The 20,829-nt window shown below is 40.8% G+C and overlaps 1 protein-coding gene across 1 annotated transcript; it reads left to right on the top strand.

The window, feature by feature from the left end:
- Positions 1–15,644: 15,644 nt before the first annotated feature.
- LOC120107670 lies at positions 15,645–19,919 on the top strand. Its single transcript, XM_039121038.1, has 5 exons — positions 15,645–15,895; positions 16,106–16,273; positions 16,455–16,548; positions 16,824–17,001; positions 19,252–19,919. The coding sequence occupies exons 1-5, from the start codon at positions 15,875–15,877 to the stop codon at positions 19,331–19,333; spliced, it is 543 nt and encodes a 180-aa protein (XP_038976966.1). The 5' UTR covers positions 15,645–15,874; the 3' UTR covers positions 19,334–19,919.
- Positions 19,920–20,829: the final 910 nt, after the last annotated feature.

The following is a 20,829-nucleotide window of genomic DNA, read 5'->3' as shown; positions in this document are numbered from 1 at the left end:
TATGAAGAAAAGTAAGTAAAATTATCGGATTTGGTAATATTTAAATAGCCTTTAGATGTGAACTGTTAAAGAAGAGGTGCTGGTGCATCCAATAAAGCCTTCTATCTCCGGCCCAAAAATAAGATATCAGTGACCAATTGCGGTCCTTCCAAACAACCTTGCATTCGCTGACCTCTCTTCAACTTTTGTAAAAATAAAGCAATTATGGTGCTCGGCAAACGTTGGTGGAAGGACTTACACAAAGCCTATGAGGAAGTGTTTAGAGAGAGGTGCTTCAATTCCTCTGGATTGTGGATTGAATTAGAAGTGAGTTCTTTGGAAGACAACTTCCCCCTACTGAAGTGAAGGAACTTGCTTTAATTTCCGCTGCTAATGGACTAACTTATAAACCTACCAGGCTGGACAATGATTTAGTTGACCTGAGCACCTCTCTGGAGCTTGGTTATAAGCCCTTAAGTACATGTATCACGCATTTCTTATCCATTAATTAAAAGAAAAAAAATAGCCGGATATCTACGTAGGGTGCTTGTGTGAGGATCCGTGCGGGCGTGTGTTTAGTCCCATATCAGTTATTCGCTGGGTAGATCTTGGGTACTTATACAGAATCAAGGAACCCAAATAATATCTCCGGCTAGCCATTTTGGGTAAGGTCCTGCATTGTTACAAATGGTATCAGAGTGGACCCGACCCATAACCTATGTGGACTAGGGGACACTGCAGCACAGATCTATTGGAGCTGACCACGGGCTGATCGTGGTGTTTGTTATTAGATTCTAATGGATTTGAACCTTTAGTCTCACGAGGACGTCAGGACTTGAACGGAGGGAGTATGTGAGGACCCGTGCGGGCGTGTGTTTAGTCTCGCATCGATTATTCGCTGGGTAGATCTTGGGTACTTATACAAGATCAAGGAACCCAAATAATATCTTCCGGCTAGCCATTTTAGGTGAGGTCCTGGGTTGTTACAGCTTGTTTGTTCACTGAATAGTAATTTGATTTTTTTTTCTTAAAAAAATATGTTTGGAAAAAATTTTCCAAAAAAAAGAACTACGTTGGGACGAGCTTCCCCTGGAATAAGATAGAAATGGTTTATCTTTAAATAATTAATTAATTTGGCTATATTTTTTCCTTTCTGTACTGAGCTGGGCCATCACGCCAAAGAGGTTGGGCGCGAGCCTTGTGGAATGGGCTTGCATGAGTCCAGTAAAGATTGGGCCTCGTCCTTTATTCCATTTGGTTGGGAATTGGCCATCAAACCTCATGGTTCCAGTAAAAGTCTGCAAATTGGTTCTCTAAAGGCTCGTTTGGTTCGCGGGAAGTATTTTCCCTCCTAGGAATATGATTCCCAGGAATCATATTCCTAGGAAGAGGATACCTAGGAAAGTATTTTTGGCATGTTTGGTTAACCATGGGAAAGTGATAAATTTCCAAAGTGCTCATGTTTGGTTGACCATCCACTTTCCTAGGAAAGTTATGTATAATTCCTATTATGCCCTTAATAAAAATTAGTTCTTTAATGCCTCTTTAATGCTTCTTTAATGTTGAAGGGTCTTTTTGGAAAAAAATAAAAAAGGAGTGATTCCCACCTCATGGGAAAGTCTTTCCCATGAGAACTTTCCCATGTTTCTCATGGGAAAGACTTTCCCATGAAATATGGGAATCATATTCCCATGGGAATACAACTTTTCCATCTCTCTTCTTTGAAAACTCCAACCAAACAAGAGGCATTTCATTACTTTCCCGTTGACCATACTTTCCCCCCTCCTTTTCCTGCGAACCAAACGAGCCCTAAGTTAAGGGAGAGGATCAGATCTGCTCATTTATAAAAAGAAAGGTAATCGGCACATCCTCCATTTTGTTTATTCTTTTTCTTTACTTTGTGACTAACAGACCAAACTGATTCCCTGGTTTAAAATGTCATAAGTTACCTCTATGTTTTCCGGCCTTTGATGAATTAAATATTTGTGCCATAACTTAAATTCGATGCTTGATTAGTGATCTATTTGTCTGGCTAGCGCAATAGAGACCACAGATTACATCCAAGAAAGAATCAGATGTGCAGCATACCACTTGGGTTCATCTTTTTGGAAGATCCTGGGGAGGATGTTGTTAAGAAGAGTCAAGGACTTGAGCTATGGAGGGACTCTCCTCTTGGAAATATGTTAGGTGCTACCGTGGCATTGGGTGCTGCTTAGATGACCGTTGTAATGACAGGCCAGTTGGGCTGGAATGAATAAATTGAGCCCTAATAGCTTCCTATCAAGAAGGCTAAGATAATGCGGCTCTGTCGTAGAAGATTGGCCTTAGTTGCATTATTAACAAACTGCCGATGCAAAATGAACAAGAACAGTCTTCACCGGGCCTTGTTTTGAAAGGTTAGTTTATTGATTAGTGGTGGTGGCCCATAAATTTTTATTGGGACGATCCATGCAGGTATATGTTTAGTTCTATAATAGCTATATTTTGAGTAGATCTTACATCCTTATACAAGATCATAAAATCCAAATAACACATTACGACTAGCTTTTTTAAATAGAATCCTAGATTGTGATAAATGGTAGTAAAGTGGACCAGTCCTATAGTCCATATGGACGAGGTGATACTGTACCATGGGCTAATTGTGATGTTTGTTTTTGGATATAGTACTTATAATTAAATTTGAATAGATCTAGCCCATAACTTGATAAGGACGTTAGTGCTTAAATAGCAAACATGTAAGAATCCACATTGGCATATATTTAGTCCTGTTGTGGTTCAAATTTGGCCCGAGGGTGACCACGCCGGTGGAGTCGAGGGAGCCGCTGGTTGTTGGAAGAAGAAGACGGGAACCACCTCCTGCGCGACGGAGGCGGACCTGCACAAAATTTCACCAGTGTTTCCGGTGAGGACCCTCCAACGATCAAGTTAGAGTGGGATCAATTTGGTCCAGCCAAGAGTCCCTAGAAGTTACCTGATCGAGCTATTTATAATCTCGGTGGAGAGGCCCAGGTGGCAGAGGCACTGTCAGCCCTCATCATGAAGGAGCGGGCTCGAAGCCGAATGGCGCGCAGCTGAGGCTGGTTGGTGGCGTGTGGTGATGTCTGTTCTTGAGAACAGTAGGGCGTTAACAATCACAGTAGAGTATGGCTGGAGTAGTCATGGTGTCGTCCTTTGACTATTGAGGGTCGGCTATGGGGGCGTAGCATAGTGGTGTCATAACATACGGCTACGTAGGAGGGCATAGGCACGCACGTAGATACGGTTGTTGGCGAGGCCGAGCCTGTTGAGAGGTCGCGTCGTGCGTCTGGCAAGATTGGCTAGACGGGTGCTGAGGGTAGCTCGGCTTCCCGAGTTTCAAGATGTGCTCGGTGGAGCGCCCCAAGCTCGAGGGTCGGGGCGTACTATTGAAGTAAGCGCCCCAAGCTTGGTCGGGGCAGGTCGGCGAACACTGGAGACACCCCGAGCTTGGTCTAGGCGGGTCGTCAAACACTGAAGACACTCGAGCTTGGTCTAGGCGGGTCGTCGAACACTGGAGACACCCCAAACTTGGTCGGGGGAGTCGGCGAATATCTGAAGTCGATGGAGCTTTTGGCGGAGTCCGAAGTCGAGCTGATTATAGGCCGAAGTGAGGATTCAACCGGTCGGCGTTGGCGTTTATTGGGCCAAAACTGGGCGGCCTTTTAGCTGTGGGCTGGACGATCCATTTTGTCCCCCATCAAATCCTATATCCATCATTAGAACTTGGGTATTTATAAAAAGCGAAGAACCAAATAACACTTTTTCGCTAGCTTTGCAAGTATTAATCATCTATATCTTGACTAGGATCATGTATGTAAGCTTTCACTTTAAGCTTCCAACAAAAAGCTTCGCGTCTGAGCTCATAAATACTAATCTTTTCAAGATGATAAAGGGGTGATGTTTACATGGGTGGGAAAAATTTAAGCAAGATAGGCCAAAAATTTGTTGAGGAACAAGATAAGTCAAAAGATTAAGCTTGTCTAAATACTCTTGATATACTAGTCATATGCTTAAAGAAAAAAAAATACATCTTTTTTAAATACCAAAAGATATATATTAGGTCCGATGATCCTCATCTTTCTATTTGATCTAAGATCTATGCCCAACAAAACAATTCACGTGATGAAGGCAACTGGGAGATCATAATCAATAAGTAGAAAACGACGTGCAAGAAAAAAGAAATCCCGTCTCAGTTGATCTCTTGCAACAACATATCTTATCAAAAAGAAAAAAAGATCCCTTGCAGCAAGAATACTCAAAGCACCCACTCCTCACCCCATCCACATCCTTCCTCTCTACGCAGCCCATTTCTTGGTGGAGTCAAAAGTGTTTGCCGTCCTCTTCAAGGCTAGAGACCCAGTATCCGTTACTCAAGGCAGCACGGGTTGGCATCTAAGTGGGTTTTCTTTCTCTTTCCCCAAGTCAACCCGTGACAAAAGCTGTGAAGAATAGCATGAAACATGCGAGGATGTCGAAGCCTGTGGCGGAGAACCTGAAAAGAGACCCCAGTTGCGCGCCTGCCCAAACATTTATAAAAATAACCTAAAATATACCACAAGATACCAAAGTAAAGCTATGAGGTTCTTTGGACAAGTTGCTCTATATGCTGCAGGTATGACATCCCACATATGTATCACAGGGGAAATTATATCGTGCATCATGTCCATCATATGGTGGTACACCACACCAATCATAACCATCTATTATTGTTGCAATGCACCGAGCTGAGCACTTGGTAAATAGGGTCCACAGAAACAAGCAGTTGTAATTAGTATGGTGCGCCGCCACGTGATGCAGGATATAATTTTTCACATTAAAGATATCTTGGCTATAAGGCATCGAGAAAAACTATTTGTACTGTATTGGCATATAAATATTTGAACTTTTAAGGTGCTTTGAAGTGAGAACAAGTGTTTTTTCTTGTATTCTACCTTCGCTTTCTTTGGATCACTGCTTACACTCTCAACTAAAATGAAATTCTGGGTTCAAGACTTCAATAATGAATTGTAAGATAAGTGGATATAAGGATTGCATTTTGGATGGATTCACTTTCTTTCCCTCAGTCAAATTGACCTCTTCAGATGTTTGATCTTGCAAATCTGATTTCTTAGCCAGTCTAAAGGGAAAGAACATCTTTAGGGTTGTATCTCATATGCCATGAATTTAACAATTTTACCATTCAAATGATAGAGAATAGTTATTTTGCACTTCCGCCAACTAGATAGCTATGACTAGCAACAAAACTAGTAATGTTTTCACATCTTGGATATATTATTTTGTTAAACACTGAATTTTATCATGTACCTGATTAGGATAGACTATATGTGAGGATCTGTGCGGGTGTGTGTTAAACAAATTAGTTAGTCTTTTTAGATGAAGTCATGGATTGTAACAAATGGTATCAGAGCGAACTTAGCCCATAATCCATGTGGACTAGAGAATACTACAGTACGGATTCATAGAGATTGACCACAAACTGATCGTGGTACTTATGATTAGATTTGAATGAATTTGAACTCTTAACCCAACGAAGACGACTCTTAACACTATATTACATGAATGAAATAAAAATAGTACATCTCATTAGAACTCTATAGTTGAGCATATGCTTGAATTAGAGTAGAAATAAAATGGATGATCTTCAAAAATATTCTCCCACCGAGAGCCAATATTTCATAGACTTGCTCTGCTGATAATACCTCATTTCTTTGCATGGTAACTTCTCTATGTGTATCCATAATAATTTGCGTCCCATGATTTTTCCTCTATGATCAAGAAAGAAGATCATACAACTAAAAGAGAACAGTTATAAAGGTTATCTTCATTTTGTTGTCTTTATGCGCACCGCACTGATGAGATGCTTTCCATTATTTGAAAAGTATATAATACTATACAGTTCTTGGTGAATAAAACATGGAGCTAGCGGCTAGCAATGGTGGCACCCTAAAGGTTGTTTGGATATTTCTAGAATATCCAGTAGTAATCAGGCTTTTCAGCTTATCCAACATGTATTCTTCTAAAAGCCCATTCTAATTTTAGTCTAAATCTAATATGTGGGTCTGTAGGAAACAAAAATATATAGTGGTCCATGAGATTTAGGCTAATACTATTTGGTTGACAAGCCCTACCCAAGTAGACTACCCAATCTATGAATCTAATAGAAAATCCAACTTAATCCTACTGGATTTTCTACATAGATTCTAAATTTGGTCATATAGCTACCATTTTTTTTCTGATATACTCATGTGGCGTACTAAATTGAAATCTTATATGTTACTACATCTTATCACCAACAAAGAATGCCACCGCAACATTTTCAAAAGGATCAAGTCCAAAACCAAGTCTCGTATCAAAACTCACAGTTGTATTAGTGAGAAATACTCAGTAACACACAACAAAAAGACAAACAGCTAATATATAACGATTTCATTTCTTCTTTTGTATATAGCAAATTGTATTTCATTTTATTCAATAAATTGTCAACTACATCATTATCTATCTAACAATGATATTGTATTACTATTTATAATATAGAATTATAAATTATATATTAATAATACATATATTATAGATTAATATTAATATTATGATATTTGTAATATCAAGATTACTAAATACTATAATTATTACATTTGATCCAACTAAATTACTAAATTATTTTATCATGAAATAGATTTGATAATCATTGTAACCTAGCATTTATATTATTATATTATTAATTATATCACCTATATATTTGCATTATTTGAATCATAACATCAATAAAATTAATTTTAGAACTCATATTAATTTTGATAATATTATATACGATATTATATCAACTTAAATAATATAAATCACATAATAATTTAATTGAAGTTTAAAATATTTCATAAGGTTAAGGAGATGCTCACCAAGCTAACCTTGCACACAGAACATCGGAATAAACTCAAGCTAAGGTAGGGCCCTACTCTTTTCCATCAAAAAAATAGCTCCATCCCTCAATCACCCTGCACGGGATAAAAGACAAAGTTCTATCCCCTCTTCTTTGTCGGTTGAGAAGCTCCACATCCTTCTTTTTTGATAGGGGAATCATTTGCAAGGGAAAAGCCAGCAAGAACAGCCCAAAAATGAGAGGAAGAGGCTATAATATGAATAATATTGCTATAGTTATTTTGATATATTTTATAGTTATTATTGAATTATATTGTTTTTACAATATTATGTATTGTATTATTACTAATTTTATTATTATTCTAATTATTGTAGTAATATTACCATTTGTACATTATAATATCTTGATCATATTAGTAAATAAAAATACTAATTTTCATATTACTATGTTAATAATATTAAAATTATTAAATATCATTATATTCTATGTTATTATAATTATATATTTTGGTAATTATAGAATAAATAGTATTAGAAATTATAGATATTACTTGGTATTTATATATGATGTTACTAATATTATTATGATATTATTATCATGTTAAACTATTTATTGTAATTACAAAAATAACAAATAATTCTACTATATTAATGTAAAAAATATATATATTGATATTATATACTACTTGGTCACTTTTATTCTGTAGAGATTTACCTAAACTTATCTAAATACAGGAATTAAATTAATTTTCATCACCATTCCTGAGAAGTGGATCTTTCATGAATGGTTTTCCTGTTCGTTTTTTTCCAATTAATCCAATAAGCAAACATGGTCGTAATCTTGTCCTAACCATTTTGACCATCTTTATATTAATAAATTAGCCAAAGATATTGTTGCTGGAAATTGGACCCGGGGGCTACCGCGAAGCCGGGGAAGGAGGGGCTTCGCTGCAGGGACGGTGGTCGGCGGCGCACCGGCTGGTGACGTCCTCCTGGAGGGGTGTAAGTCCTGCAAAAAGCCGGTGGCCGGGCTCCCCGGCGCCGGCCCTCCGATGCTTAAGTCAGAGGGGGGCAGATATGTGGAGAGAGCAAGGAAGAGAGTATATGGAGAAGACAGCAGGAATATCTGGATAAGATGAAGAAGATGAAGAGGGTGATATCCTCTATTGTGTTTGTGCTGTTTGCTTCTTTTCACCCGGTCCAGGAGGGTTCTGTCCGGGGGGGCCCCCATCCTTTTCCCCCCAGGTTTCCTTTTATAGAAGGATTTTTGTTACCTGGGAGGTGACAGGAGGTTTGTCCTCTTTTGTAATAATTGGGCACGATTTGGCCCATTAATGGCGTAGTGGAGAACGGGACCGAATCGGACCGGAATCAGGGAGTTGTCACGGTCGATCGGACCTGTTGGAGTGGTTGAACCGCCGGCTGTGGTGGGCCTGGGGTCCGTGGATGGTAAGTGCATTTATTACCGAATGAACCGGCGGTCAGGGAGAGCCATACGCTCTGATGGTTCAGTGATCCGGAGATCGTCTTGGGCCGTGCTCATTAAATGACTGGGTGCATCGGAGACTTGAGGGAGTCTTATGCATTAATGGCAGGTCGTGCCGAATACCTGCAGAGATCTTATGCCTTGATGGCTTGGAGATAGTGGCAGGCTATAGTAGAGTCGCGTGTATAGCCGCCGGACCTTTCGAGAAAACTTGGCGGGGAGGAGTATTAGTTAAGGCATCGGTTCGGCAAGGGTGCCGAGCCGAGCTGGTCGCCCAGAGGGGCGCCCTGTGGCGGGGTTGCTTCGAGTACTCCTGGTCGGCGCCCTTTGGGCGAACACCTTCTAGCCGAGCGCCTCTATTTGGCGCTGTCTCTAGTAAGCGCTTTCTAGTTGAGCGCTTCTCTGGTCGGCGTCCGCTGGTCGGCTCTTCCTATCCGAGCATCTCTACTTGGTTATTTTGATTGGGCGCCTCTTGGCGCTCTCTCTGGTCGGCGCCCTTTAGTCAAGCGTCTTCCTGGTCGGCGCTCTTTGGCCGAGCGCCTTTCCGATCGGCGCTCTCTAGCCGAGAGCCTCCGTGGCGGTATGACTTGGGGTTTTTCCCCCAACAGATATAATTAAACAAGTTTTTCATTGCTAGAACTTTTTTTTGGCATTCAAAGTTTCATGAAACAACAATTAGTAGACTTGCACCAATAGGGCGTGCTCCAGAAGAAGAGCCCTTTGGGATTTAGGTGCCATGAGCACTGTTATCTGAGTACCTGAACAATTTGTTGTGGAAACAAAATCTATCTCATTGATCAGGAAGGATCCTTCGTCCAATCAGTGATCCTTCACAATCAGTTCTGTTCCGAATGGTAACTCCGTAGCTGGCTTTTGTCCATGGAAGCTCTGATAAAGGTTGAGAAAGAGGTCCCATTTTTGGTGCAGTGAGAGAGAAAGAAGTCCTTCAATTGGACGGTTCAGTTGGAAGATTTGGGCATTTGTTTAGTATGCATGATAAATAACAAAGCGACCCCCACACTCTCAGCCTCCAAGTATCATCTCGAGCCGGCAACTTCGTAAATTTTCGTCCAACTACCTGTCAGAATACTTTCACAAGTTAATGTTGCTTGCAATTGCTAATCTTTCATCCATGACATTACGTTATGCCATAATTAATATCTGGCACATGCAATGCTTATGAAACAAAAACGGAGGGACACTTGCGAAGAGAAGAAGAGGACAAATGGTAGTGCTCCAATTATATTGAAAGTAGATTCCAATGTCCGAGATAGAGTATAAACCCCATCATTCATATTTTAATAATAAAGATAATTTTGCTGTTGTTATTAGATTATTAGAGAATAGTTATTGCTGTTATGTGAATATTTTAATAATTAAACAGGAATACTAATCTAAAAGGATAATTAATTCAAACAAAATGTAATTATACATTTACTAAATATGCTACCACAAAGTTGAACTTAATTTTATTGAATCAAGATTAACCAAAGCCAAAGTCCGAGTATGGACCAAATCCAATATTTTAATTGCCCGAATTAGAAGCTAAGTGGATACTTTAGAAAACTTTCTCTGGTGATACTTTATGGATTGATTTTGCATCTGTTAATTTTTAGTTCCATAATATTTTATTTTTCTAATTTTATAGAATATATTTATATTAGGATAGTGCGATCCTACTGTTTTATCAAAAAATAAAAAAAACTTTCAATAAGGAAGCCCTCAGCAAACAGATGTGGATTCAAAATCTTTTGGATTCGATCCTGGTCCTGTCAGCTTCTCCCAAATAATCTTCATTCCCATTCTTTCCTTTTTCCTTTTCTAGTCAAAATTCTCATTCATTCTTTATTCGCTATCTGCCACAAGAATGGTGGATTGCGAGCTATCCACATTGGATTCCCAGCAACTGCAAAAAGTACAGGAAATATCCACCCCAACGCACGTCAAGCAACATACCGTGACCACCTCAAACTCCACGCAGGTGGATCCGAGCTTGAGAGCAGTCCCTCTTCCGAGTCCATCGCCGCTGTTGCCTCTTTGGCAATTCTACCTTTTCCCCGTCTTTAATTAAAGTTTCAATTTTTTTCCTTTCTTAAAGAAAGTTTACAATGAGAAGAAGAAAGCTTTAATCTACGCGAGTTTCGTTGTGACTCGACGGCTTCCTTATCCTTGCAGCAGTGATAAATGGCGTGGCGGTAGCTGAAGAGTTCTTTTGTTATTATTCTATTCGCCTTTCCAAAGGAACGTTACATGCTCCTCGTTGGCTCCATCATGGCTGCAGTTACAAAGCTATCTACTCTTTCAAAAGATTAATTTTAATATTTATATCGACTTAGGATAATAAGAATGGACAGAAATATCTAGGCAACACTTTGACATTTGTATTAGTCAAATATCTTATTTTGGATCGGCTAAGATTTAGAATATATGTCTCCAATAAGATTGAAAATGTTGACTCGACGATAATATCCATGCGAGAATTAAGAAAAAAAATTATTTTTCCAAACGGGGATTCGAACAACTTCAGCCAAAATAATTAATGAATAGGCTTCAAGATGACGACCCTTTCTTTCTTTTATCTATGCTAGTTTCCTATTTAGAATAATTTATAATTCTTTTTATAAAAAGTTTGCTCTCTACTTTTTATTTTTTCATATTTTCATCCAGTTTTGTCTCCACTCTTCTTCTCAACATGCTTGTTCCGTCGGGTATAATATTTTCTCCTATTCTCCAACTTTCTGAAATACACTATAAAAATATAATAAGTTAGGAATACAATATTTTTTAAAAAAAATAAAATTAATTTTAGCTATTAATTATTTGATGTCATAATTGAAAATTTAGATTAATCGATATCCATAGGGTTATCCTCTCAGCTCAAGTTATCTTCTCAACTTCAAACCATCCTATAATCCCATCACCCACCACCCTTCCTTGTTTGACTTTTTCTATCTTGGAACCCCCGCCCCTCTGTACCACCTGCTGCCCCAGACTCGTTGGCCTATTTCAGTATTTCCTCAAGTCCTTCTCCGCTGCACCGCCGCGCCCCCCTTATCTAGAGCTGATCAAAATTCAGACCGAGTCGGACTCAGGCCGGGCTCTACAGCAGAAATTAGGCCCGATGGCTATGCCCAGACCCGGCCCGGCCCGACTGTCGAGCTTAAATTTTTGTCCAGGCCCGACCCAACCTTATAATCTGGTCCCAGGCCCGACCCGACAGGCCCGACCCGACAGGCCCGACCCGATGGGCCCGACCCGACAGGCCCGACCCGACAGGCCCGATTTTTTTATTTATTCTTTTCTTTTCTTTTCTTTTATTTTCTTTTCTTCTTTTTTTTCCTTTTCTTTTTTTCTTCTCTTCTTCTCCTTCCTTCCTCTGCCCCCTTCTCCGTTCTTCTCCTCCCGCGCGGCCGGCAGCACCGAAAGGGGGCCAGGCCGCGGCGGCCGCGAGAGGGGGCCGGGCCGTGGCCGGCGGCAATCTCGGTGGCCGACGGCGCCGGAGGGGGTGCGGCACTACGGCAGCGAGGGAGAGGGAGGGGGTGCGGTGGCGGGGGAGAGGGAGGGGGTGCGGCACTGCAGCGGCGGGGGAGAGGGAGGGAATGCGGCGGCGGGGGAGAGGGAGGGAAGGCGGCGGCGGGGGAGACGGTGCGGGGGGGAGGGGGGGTGCGGGTGGGTTGGGAGGTGGGTTGGGAGAGGAACAGGCGGGCGGCGGGGGGGGGGTGCGGGTGGGACGGTTTTGGGGGAGAAATTTTTTTTTTTTAAATGGGGGCGGCGGCTCAACGAGGGAAGGGGGAGGGAGGGGGGGTGTTTAGGAATTAGGGCTTTAGTTTTACTAGGGTTTCTTATTTTTTTTAATATATTATATTTTACTGTTTTATAGTCGGGCCGGGCTGAATCGGGCCATTTTTAAAAGTTTCCAGGCCCGGCCCGATTTTTTTGATCGGGCCGTTTTTCCTGCCCAGGCCCGACCAATGGGCTCTTTTTCAATGCCCAAGCCCAAAAAATTTCGGGCCGGGCTGGGCGGGCCGGGCGGGCCAGAAGGCCCGTGATCACCTCTACCCTTATCATCCTAGTTACAAAGCTATGGAGAAAATATTAGGTACCTCAACTTCAGGCCCAACCTTTCTTTTTATCTCATATGTAAATCAAAGAGAATTACCTCGGCCACAACCAAGCAACCGATCATCCAACATAAACTTTTCGACTCTAGCCAAAGAGCTGATCGACGAAAAAGTCATTGCCCAAGTAGAACAATTGGTATGAGCCAACAAGAACTGACAAACTCAATAATCGATAGTTCTGGCAATCCGCAGTCACGATGACATCACATCCTGTGCTCTACTAGCGCACTCTACTGCCCACGTGGATGAGCACCCATACTGTGATCGTACCACCAGTCACTACCTGGCTATCATTGCACGCCACGTTAACCCAAATAACGACAAACTAGTTTTTCTATATAAGAAAAGCAACCCGAAAGACCTCAGGTATGTAATATACATGCAACCCTATTCACAAAGTGACCCTCTACTGAAACTCTCTTCCTTCCATAATGTTGCTTTATTGTTCTGACTTAGGCATTAGAGATTCCTCCGCTGAAAACTCTCTAGTAAGTGGATTTCTTGCATGCCACCTCAACTAGCCTGCGCAGCTCGTCTCCAGCTGACCTCAAGGTCGTCCAACTGCACTCAGGGGCGGCCCAAAATATTTGGGGGCCTAAGGCGAACTCACTATGAGAGGCCTTTTTTTTTCAAATAATGAAAAATTTTAATAATTATAAAATACTTTAAAATTTTATTTAAAAATAATTCGTCTAGCTTTTTAAGATGCAAAATTACTAATCAAATTTTTATAATCAAGATCCATTAAAATACTATTTTCACTTCTAAATTAATCCACCTATTCATTTGATAATAATATTATCAAACAAAGCAATTAAAAAAACATCACAAACAAATCAAAATATAAAAAAGTTAAAAATGATAAAACTTGATTGTGTCAAGAAAAACAAACTCAGATCCCGACAAGTAGTGCCGAACTTAATTGTATCGAAAAGAGATCGAATAGTGCTAAACTTGACAACAAGAAGAGGCCGAACCGCCGACGCCACAACGAACCTATAATTAGACCAAAAATCCCTTTGTTCAGTAATCAGTAATCACTAATCAGTATATACCATTTGATGAAGTAAATTAATCGTGGTTTTCTTTTTTGATGAAGTACATTTGATGAAAAATAATGAAAGATAACTACAGTCTACAGAACACCATCTAATTCAGGAATACTATATCATGCTAACATGTCTGATGTCTCCCCAAAGCTATTTAACATGTCCAAACTCTAACTCTAAGGCCGTGGAGTGTGGACGATGGACTTGGGGCCTTTGGCATTTGGCAAACGAACCTTAAGTTCTTGCCCCCCGGAAGTTGAAGCCGGAGGATGGTGCCACGGTGGTGACGGTGCCTCAGGACTCAGGTGGTCGGTGGACGACGGCGAGAAGCAGAGGTCGGAGGAGCCGAGGACAGCGAGTCAGTGACTGCGAGGAGCGGAGGAGCCGAGGTCGACGGCGAGAAGCAGAGGATGGAGGAGCCGAGGATGTCGACGTCGGCGAGTCAGTGAGGAGCGGAGGCCGGAGGAGGCGAGGAGCCGAGGAGGATTAGAGCGGAGTTGCGGAGGCTGGAGGTCGGAGGAGCCAAGGAGAGCTAGAGAGGATAGAGGAGGTCCGGACTCCGGAGCAGGGGCGGCCGGCGGCCCAAGAACTGAAGAAGCCGTCGACGGTCGAGTCGTCGAGAAACTGGAGAAGAACTGGAGTCTGGGGCCTGGCCGAGAAGGTTCAGAAAAAAAAGCACTGGGAGAGAAGAGGAGGAGGGAGAGAACTCAGAGAAGAAAAGGGGGGAGGAAATTAAGAAATGTCCGTTGCCGTTGGTTGTCCTTGTCGTAGGCTCGTAGCTCACCAGTCACGGTGTTACCTATAGCCGTAGCTCTTCTCGCTGAGTCGCTGTCCGTCGACGAGAACCCACTGTAGCGGGCCTAGCGGCATAGCCAGGCGGCAGGCGGGACAGACATCCTCCATGGCTCCATTCCTCCTACAGGCTACAGTCCTACTCCTAGGCTCCTAGCTGGCTAGCTTTCGAATGTGAAGGCATGAAGCAGGTGGCAAAGAGGGGCCTTCCTTAAGCCGGGGGCCTTAGGCGACCGCCTCAGTCACCTAAGGCTCGAGCTGGCAGGCGGTCGCCTAAGGCTCGAGCTGGCTCTGACTGCACTCCCACCTCGGCCCGAATTCTGCAGCAACATGAAGCACTCTAGCAAATCTTGTAAAAGAATAACGCTCCAAGAGCTAAAGAGCAACTCTTATTAGACTATAGAAAGTGGAGACATAGATGATACTAGAAGGCAATCTATAGAAAACCAACATAGAGTATATACATACTACCAAGCCAAATGGTTTCTAATTCATTGCTTTCAATACTTTGCAAACTATCTATTTCAAATCAATTATGTAGATTATATAATTAATAAGATAGAAAAGAGCACAAAAGCAAAATCTTAATAAGATATAATAAATACAAAATTTTAATAACCAAATTTTTATTGCACATTAAGCAATAACTTTATGATTACCAAAAAAAAACCTTCATGATTAATACTCATATCCACTTGGCAATCACTATATCAATATCAATATGGTAGCCATCAATACCAGCATCTACGTAGAAAACAAAGAAGCCTATCCAAGCTTAGCATCCCTATAAAAACTCTTGCCAAAAATATTGGCTCCGCATAGGGCATGATTTTTTTTTCTTTTTTTAAACTAAGTTTAAAATTTAATATAATAAAGCAAAAAATTTGAATAAATAAAAAAATTTAATAAATAGATTTCTATTATATATTAAGAAACACATTTTAATGATGGTTGATCATATTAATATCATCATTAATATATATTATATCTTAAATAATAAATTTTAATAATACTTAATTATATTAATATCGGAGTCCATGCGGCAACAAAAGAGTTTTGTACAATATCCAAGCTTTTGTTTTAGGTATATATAATCTTTTATTTTAGATATATAAAACAAAATTTTTCAAGGTTGAGAGAGAACAAGATCATGACCACACCAAACAAAAACGAGGGTATGTAAGGTACACGCCAAGGAAAAAGAGAAAAAGAAAAAAAAAACCAGGTTGAAAGGGTCGTGGTGGGTCCCTTCTACTGAAAAATAAAATTTTTACAATAACTATATTAGAATTTCCACGCGGCCCCTACCATGTCTTCCTATCCGTTCTCACGGCCTTGATATCCATAAGCGTCTCTCCACTTTCAAAACTTATTATAAAGAGATGTCTTGCTTGAGGAAGAGAGATGGATTGGAGAACTGGTCTTTTTTCCGCCTTAGATCATTTTCCCTTTGACAGACCGAATATTTGATCTTTAGCTAAATCCACTGACGTTTGAGGCCGCCTCCATCGCTCCGTAGCGCCCGAGAAAGAAAGAAGACTTCCAGGGAAGAACTCATGGCGGAATTTCCAAAACCAGTGAGTCTCTTCGCGATTGCTTTTCTGTTTTTTTTTTTTTTGTATGGAAGATGGAGGAAGCAAGATGCTTCCCCCGATTTATTAAAGAAATTGATCCAACTGATTGAAGAGAGTGCTTAATTTTCTTTAACTTTTTAGTTGCGAGACTGTTCTATTGGAGTAGGTGGATAAAAACAAAACCTCTGTTCTGATTCTTGTTCGGTTTTTTAGGGTTTTGGAGAAGTGAAATCGAGCGCTCCAGCGATGAGTTTCGCCTATCAAGAAGGCGATGGGAGCAAGGCGGAGGCGTCCGACGGCTTCGTCGCCATCGATATCGGAGCCCTCTCGGCTCTCTCCGCCAACAACGATAAGGACTCCACTTCCAGCCCACGAGTCTCCGTAACTCTCTTTCCTCTCTTCCCCCCTCCTCTATACCTTGTTTTCCGCTTCTCTCGGATTGGGTATTTAATATTATTCATCATCTTCCTCTATTTTCTCTGTAAATTTTAGAACTAGAAAATAAATTCTAAGAAAGCACTCGTTCTATTTATTGATTGATTTTGTTGGGGTTTAAATTTAGATGGTGAAAAGCCTTTCGCGAAAAGGATCCCAGAGAAGCGGTGGAGGCTTAGAGCGAAAGGCGGCGGAGGGAGAGACCGCCAACTCGTTTCCTGGTGAGTTCCCCACCCCGAGTCCGATTCCTCTCCCAGTCACCGACTCGCCCGAGTCAGCGGTGACAATAAAATATTTGTTATAAGAAAAGAGGGATGTAACTTTGTTATAAGAATCGTGTCGTGACGTAATGCGGGAATTGACGTTTTCATGATTTTAAACCACTAAACCGTAATTTTGTCTCGATTTGCGCGGACTCTTTCAACGGTGAAATCCTCGACGCGGTCGTCCCCTTTGGACGGGTCTGATGAATCGTCTGGGTCGTATACGTGTGCAGGTGGGCCCGGTGGGGGTGAGAAACCCGCAGCTTGGGTGCACGTGGCGGGTGAGAGGGAGGCCTCCGGATTGCAATCGGCGGCGACCCCAACGGCGGCTGGAGGGAGGAGCAGGAGACTCGGGAGGCGGCAGACCCCGTGGCTTGACCCGAGGAGGGTTCTAGTCTTCTTCGCCAGCTTGTAAGTTTCCATTATGACCAAAATGGCCTTATTTTTTTACGTTAATTACGAAATGCCAAGGAGTTCGTGATGTTGACGGACAAGTAATTTGGGCATGGAGTCTGGTTAAAAGCGTAATGGTGGGACGGCGTGCGCGTGGGACCTACGCGGTGGGTCCACCGATCGCACGGCCGTTGATGGTGATCGGTTGGTGGGCCCAGGGGACGCCCGTGACGCCGTGGGCCACGTCTCGGAGAAGTCTTGGACGAAACGACACGCCCAAGTGTGGCCGTTTTGTGGTCCATTGGGTCCATCAATTGCGACAGTCCGATTCCACGGTGGGCGACCGGGCACGTGGTGGACCGGTTCCACGGTGGTCGTCTTCCGACGCGGTTGAGAGTTGACACCTGGGACCAACGGGAACCCCCATTGGCGTTCTGGGATTTTTTTTTTTTTTTTAAAAAGTATAATTCGTGCAATGCAAATAAAATTATCAGGATCCAGACGGAGATTAAAAACAATGGCGTCGTCCTAGTGGAGTTCCATGCATCTACTATTATAAATATGTAGAGAAAATAGAATGCATGCATGATGAACTCAATTATAGAGAGGATGAGTGAAGTTTAATCTATGAGAATGGGACACTTTTAGAAGAAATTATTTTAGGAAGTTATGATAACAAACTGTGCAGGTAAAACAAAATGAATAACTTTCAGATTTCTCCCTTCTTTGTAGGTGATATTTCTTTTTGTATGATTTAGAGTTTTAAAATTAATAAGCTTGTTATTATAGTAATATTATATTTTATAATTGTTTGTTGATGCTTCTGTATTATCTTTAGGTATGGTAACATTGAATCAATTGGTTTTGCTAATAGTATGTGATTTGGGCTCTTTTTGTTTTTCATGTATTGTACATTGTATATCAATTTTATCAACTCCTCCAAATCCCTTCCCCATTATTCTAACATCATCAACTTAATTAGAGTTCCCATAATTTCACCTCCTCTCACCGTTCTCCTAATCACTTTAAAATTTATATATTTTTCTTTTTTATTATTTCTAAACTGGCATGCCATGTAGAAAGAAAGGCATGAGTATAATGTAATCTATAAACAAGGGATGATTTCAGCATAAATAATTATAAAGATGCTACAATCTTTCTAGAAACTCTTCTTACTATGAAGGTGATATTTCTTTTGGAGGGTGGGTTTTTGAGAATTTTATTTCTCTTGAAGTTTGACATTATAACAATATTCCAATTACTCTTTGTCAATTGATGCCGTCGCGTTACCTTTGGTTAAGGTCAGTGCCTTGTTAGGTGGTGATATTGATGGCACGTTAGCAGATCCTTTAAATCTAAGTAGTGGAAGATTCTTACAATTAAAGTACATGACTAAATCCAGGCCAAACAAAGATTGATAGATAGGTATATATTTAAATCCAACCCCTGAAGATGCTTCCACTTTTTGGGATGTTCTTGTGCACAACACAATTAGAGACGCAAATGAAATAAATTTATGCATGATATAGACTTCAGACTAGTAGTTTATGAATCTGCTAAGATTGGAGGGAAGGTAAATGGTGAAACATTCAAGATTTCTCTCGAAGATCAGTTAATTTCACAATTTAGGGTGACATCAAAAATAGTACATGTCTAATACTGATGCCCATAAAGAGAAGATTCCTTTGCTCTAGTGGGCCTCGTCGCTGTCAGTATATCATGACATAATTGTTTGTTTATTATATAGCTGCTGGGTTTATAGGTATATGACGTCTCTACTTTTGACCGTATGTGATTGAATTTCTGGCCATACAAGCCTGCCGACGATTATATTTCTACTGTACATCGTTCAAATCTTGCTATTTTGTTAAAAATATTCTATATTTCTTTACAAAGCAACAATATCAACTTGATGGTTGCAGAGTCCAATGATGGTGTTCTCGCAAGCGGCGATGAATAAATTTATGTTATATACGTCCATTACGTTTGCTTGGCCTCCACTTGATTCATTTCTTCATCATGTTAGGTTTTTTTTTTTTGGAGATGTATGGTACCCTAAATATGTGCGATATATCTATCTATTTGTCTATTTATATATTATATATGCCTGAAAATTTCTGTTTTCCGGATGGTCTGAGAGGGAGCTGGACGATGGATCGCATGTGCTCATGCATGCGACACCTGTAAAGCATTGCTCTACTAACCAGTGTTATAAATCACAAGAAAGAACTTGAAGTAGGCTTACGTGGTATTTTTTTTTGGCTCTAGGTCCAGCATGGGAACGCTGATACTGCTGTACTTCACACTCTCTATGGGCAAGTTGGCCGGCAGTGACTCCAACGCCCGGTGATGTGACCTCCACCGCTCCACGCTGTGTTCCACCTACTGCTCAACAAAAATATTTTCTTCAGCATGCTTGGAATTTTGCCATCCCACTCCACAGATACGATGGAGTTCAAAAGGAGATATGGAATATACGAAATGAACCCAAAGGTGGAGACAAAGTAGAAGACTGACAGTGGGGGAAAAAAAAGTAGTATACTTTGGCGAGAGTATTAGAAAGAGACGCAGCATGAGAAAGAGATGGGTAGGAGGAAAGGAGATGGAGAGATGGAAATGTCTTACAGTATGTTGTTGATAGTACTTTTTTTTTTTTTTTTGTGCCTGTCCCGACCGAGTTGCATGGTTCATCAGTTTCTTCCTTTCTTCGGTTTATAGTGGACTGGCTTGATGCAACTTCTCCACTTCTTCCTTCCTTTTTGTTTTGAATAATCTTGGGAGTACTTGGCGTGGGTGGCATGTCATAAGTGGGCTTTGTTTATTTGGGGCCATAGTGACCTCTGCGCCTGCTTGCTTGAAAGGCTAGTGGCTTTTGAGGCAAAGCCAAGAGGAATAAATAACTAAGATTAATGAAAAGCAAATTTCTTTGTACAGTAGTGTGGTGGTCTAAATATGGGTGTAAGCAGCAGGCCGAGCAAAGGTTCTGTCAGAGACTTTCTCAGGCCATATCCATGTCCCGTCCTGAAAATGGTATTTCCCTACCCATTTGCAAGACCTGGTTTTCGTTTTGCAGGACAGGATTTCCCCGTTGTAGCTTTAAAAGTTAGAACATGCAATATGTTCTTTGAGAATGTAATTAGCATCTTATGGCTTCTAAAGCAAAATAGATGATCGTTGAAATAAAGGAATAAAGATAAAATACATGAAGATGAATGAGTAGAGAGAGAATCTCTTCATTCAAAACTCATTTGATTATCGGTTCATGTTCATCAAATTCAAATAAAACAGCATGACTCATAAGGTAACCACCTTGTGAATTAAATAATGACAAATACAATAAAAGATTATAAGAAATGTTGAAAAAGAAGAATAGAAAAAGAAAATTGTATTTTTGTCTGTTAATCACAATATACAGAAGCAGCTTTTATATAGAATTAGAAGGTTGACGAAGTTTGGTAAGACCGACTAAGTTGGCACAATTAACTACAAATTCATGGATTCTAATAAGAAAGACACAAGTGACAAAGTCATACGCAATATGTTGTTTTCATAAATTTTTTTGACAGCAAAAGTTGAGAAAAAAGAGAAGAAGAAAGTGCATCAATATATTCATAATATCAAGGAAAATCAACCTCCAGATCTAAAGAATATATTCATGTTCTCTGAGGCATGCATATTTAAGACCTAGCTACAAATATTTGCACGCACATTCTAGTATCGTTTGGAAATGCGTCGCATTGAGCAGCGCTTCTGCCCCGCCATGCTATATCCTTACCGCAGCTGCTGCAATTTCTTCTATTGCTTTTCCAGTTACCTCTGCATTTAAAAAGAGCGATCATGACAAGG

The sequence above is a fragment of the Phoenix dactylifera genome, unplaced genomic scaffold (assembly GCF_009389715.1).
Source record: "Phoenix dactylifera cultivar Barhee BC4 unplaced genomic scaffold, palm_55x_up_171113_PBpolish2nd_filt_p 000951F, whole genome shotgun sequence".
Lineage (NCBI taxonomy): Eukaryota > Viridiplantae > Streptophyta > Magnoliopsida > Arecales > Arecaceae > Phoenix > Phoenix dactylifera.
Note: the sequence above shows the minus strand (reverse complement) of the source record. Positions and strands in the feature narration are given on the sequence as shown.

Excerpts from the sequence above, each read along its gene's own strand:
- LOC120107670 (XM_039121038.1), top strand. The coding sequence starts at position 15,875 with ATGGCGGAATTTCCAAAACCA. Across the intron at positions 15,896-16,105 it reads TGGCGGAATTTCCAAAACCA|GGTTTTGGAGAAGTGAAATC; the intron begins GTGAGTCTCTTC and ends TCGGTTTTTTAG. Across the intron at positions 16,274-16,454 it reads CTTCCAGCCCACGAGTCTCC|ATGGTGAAAAGCCTTTCGCG; the intron begins GTAACTCTCTTT and ends GTTTAAATTTAG.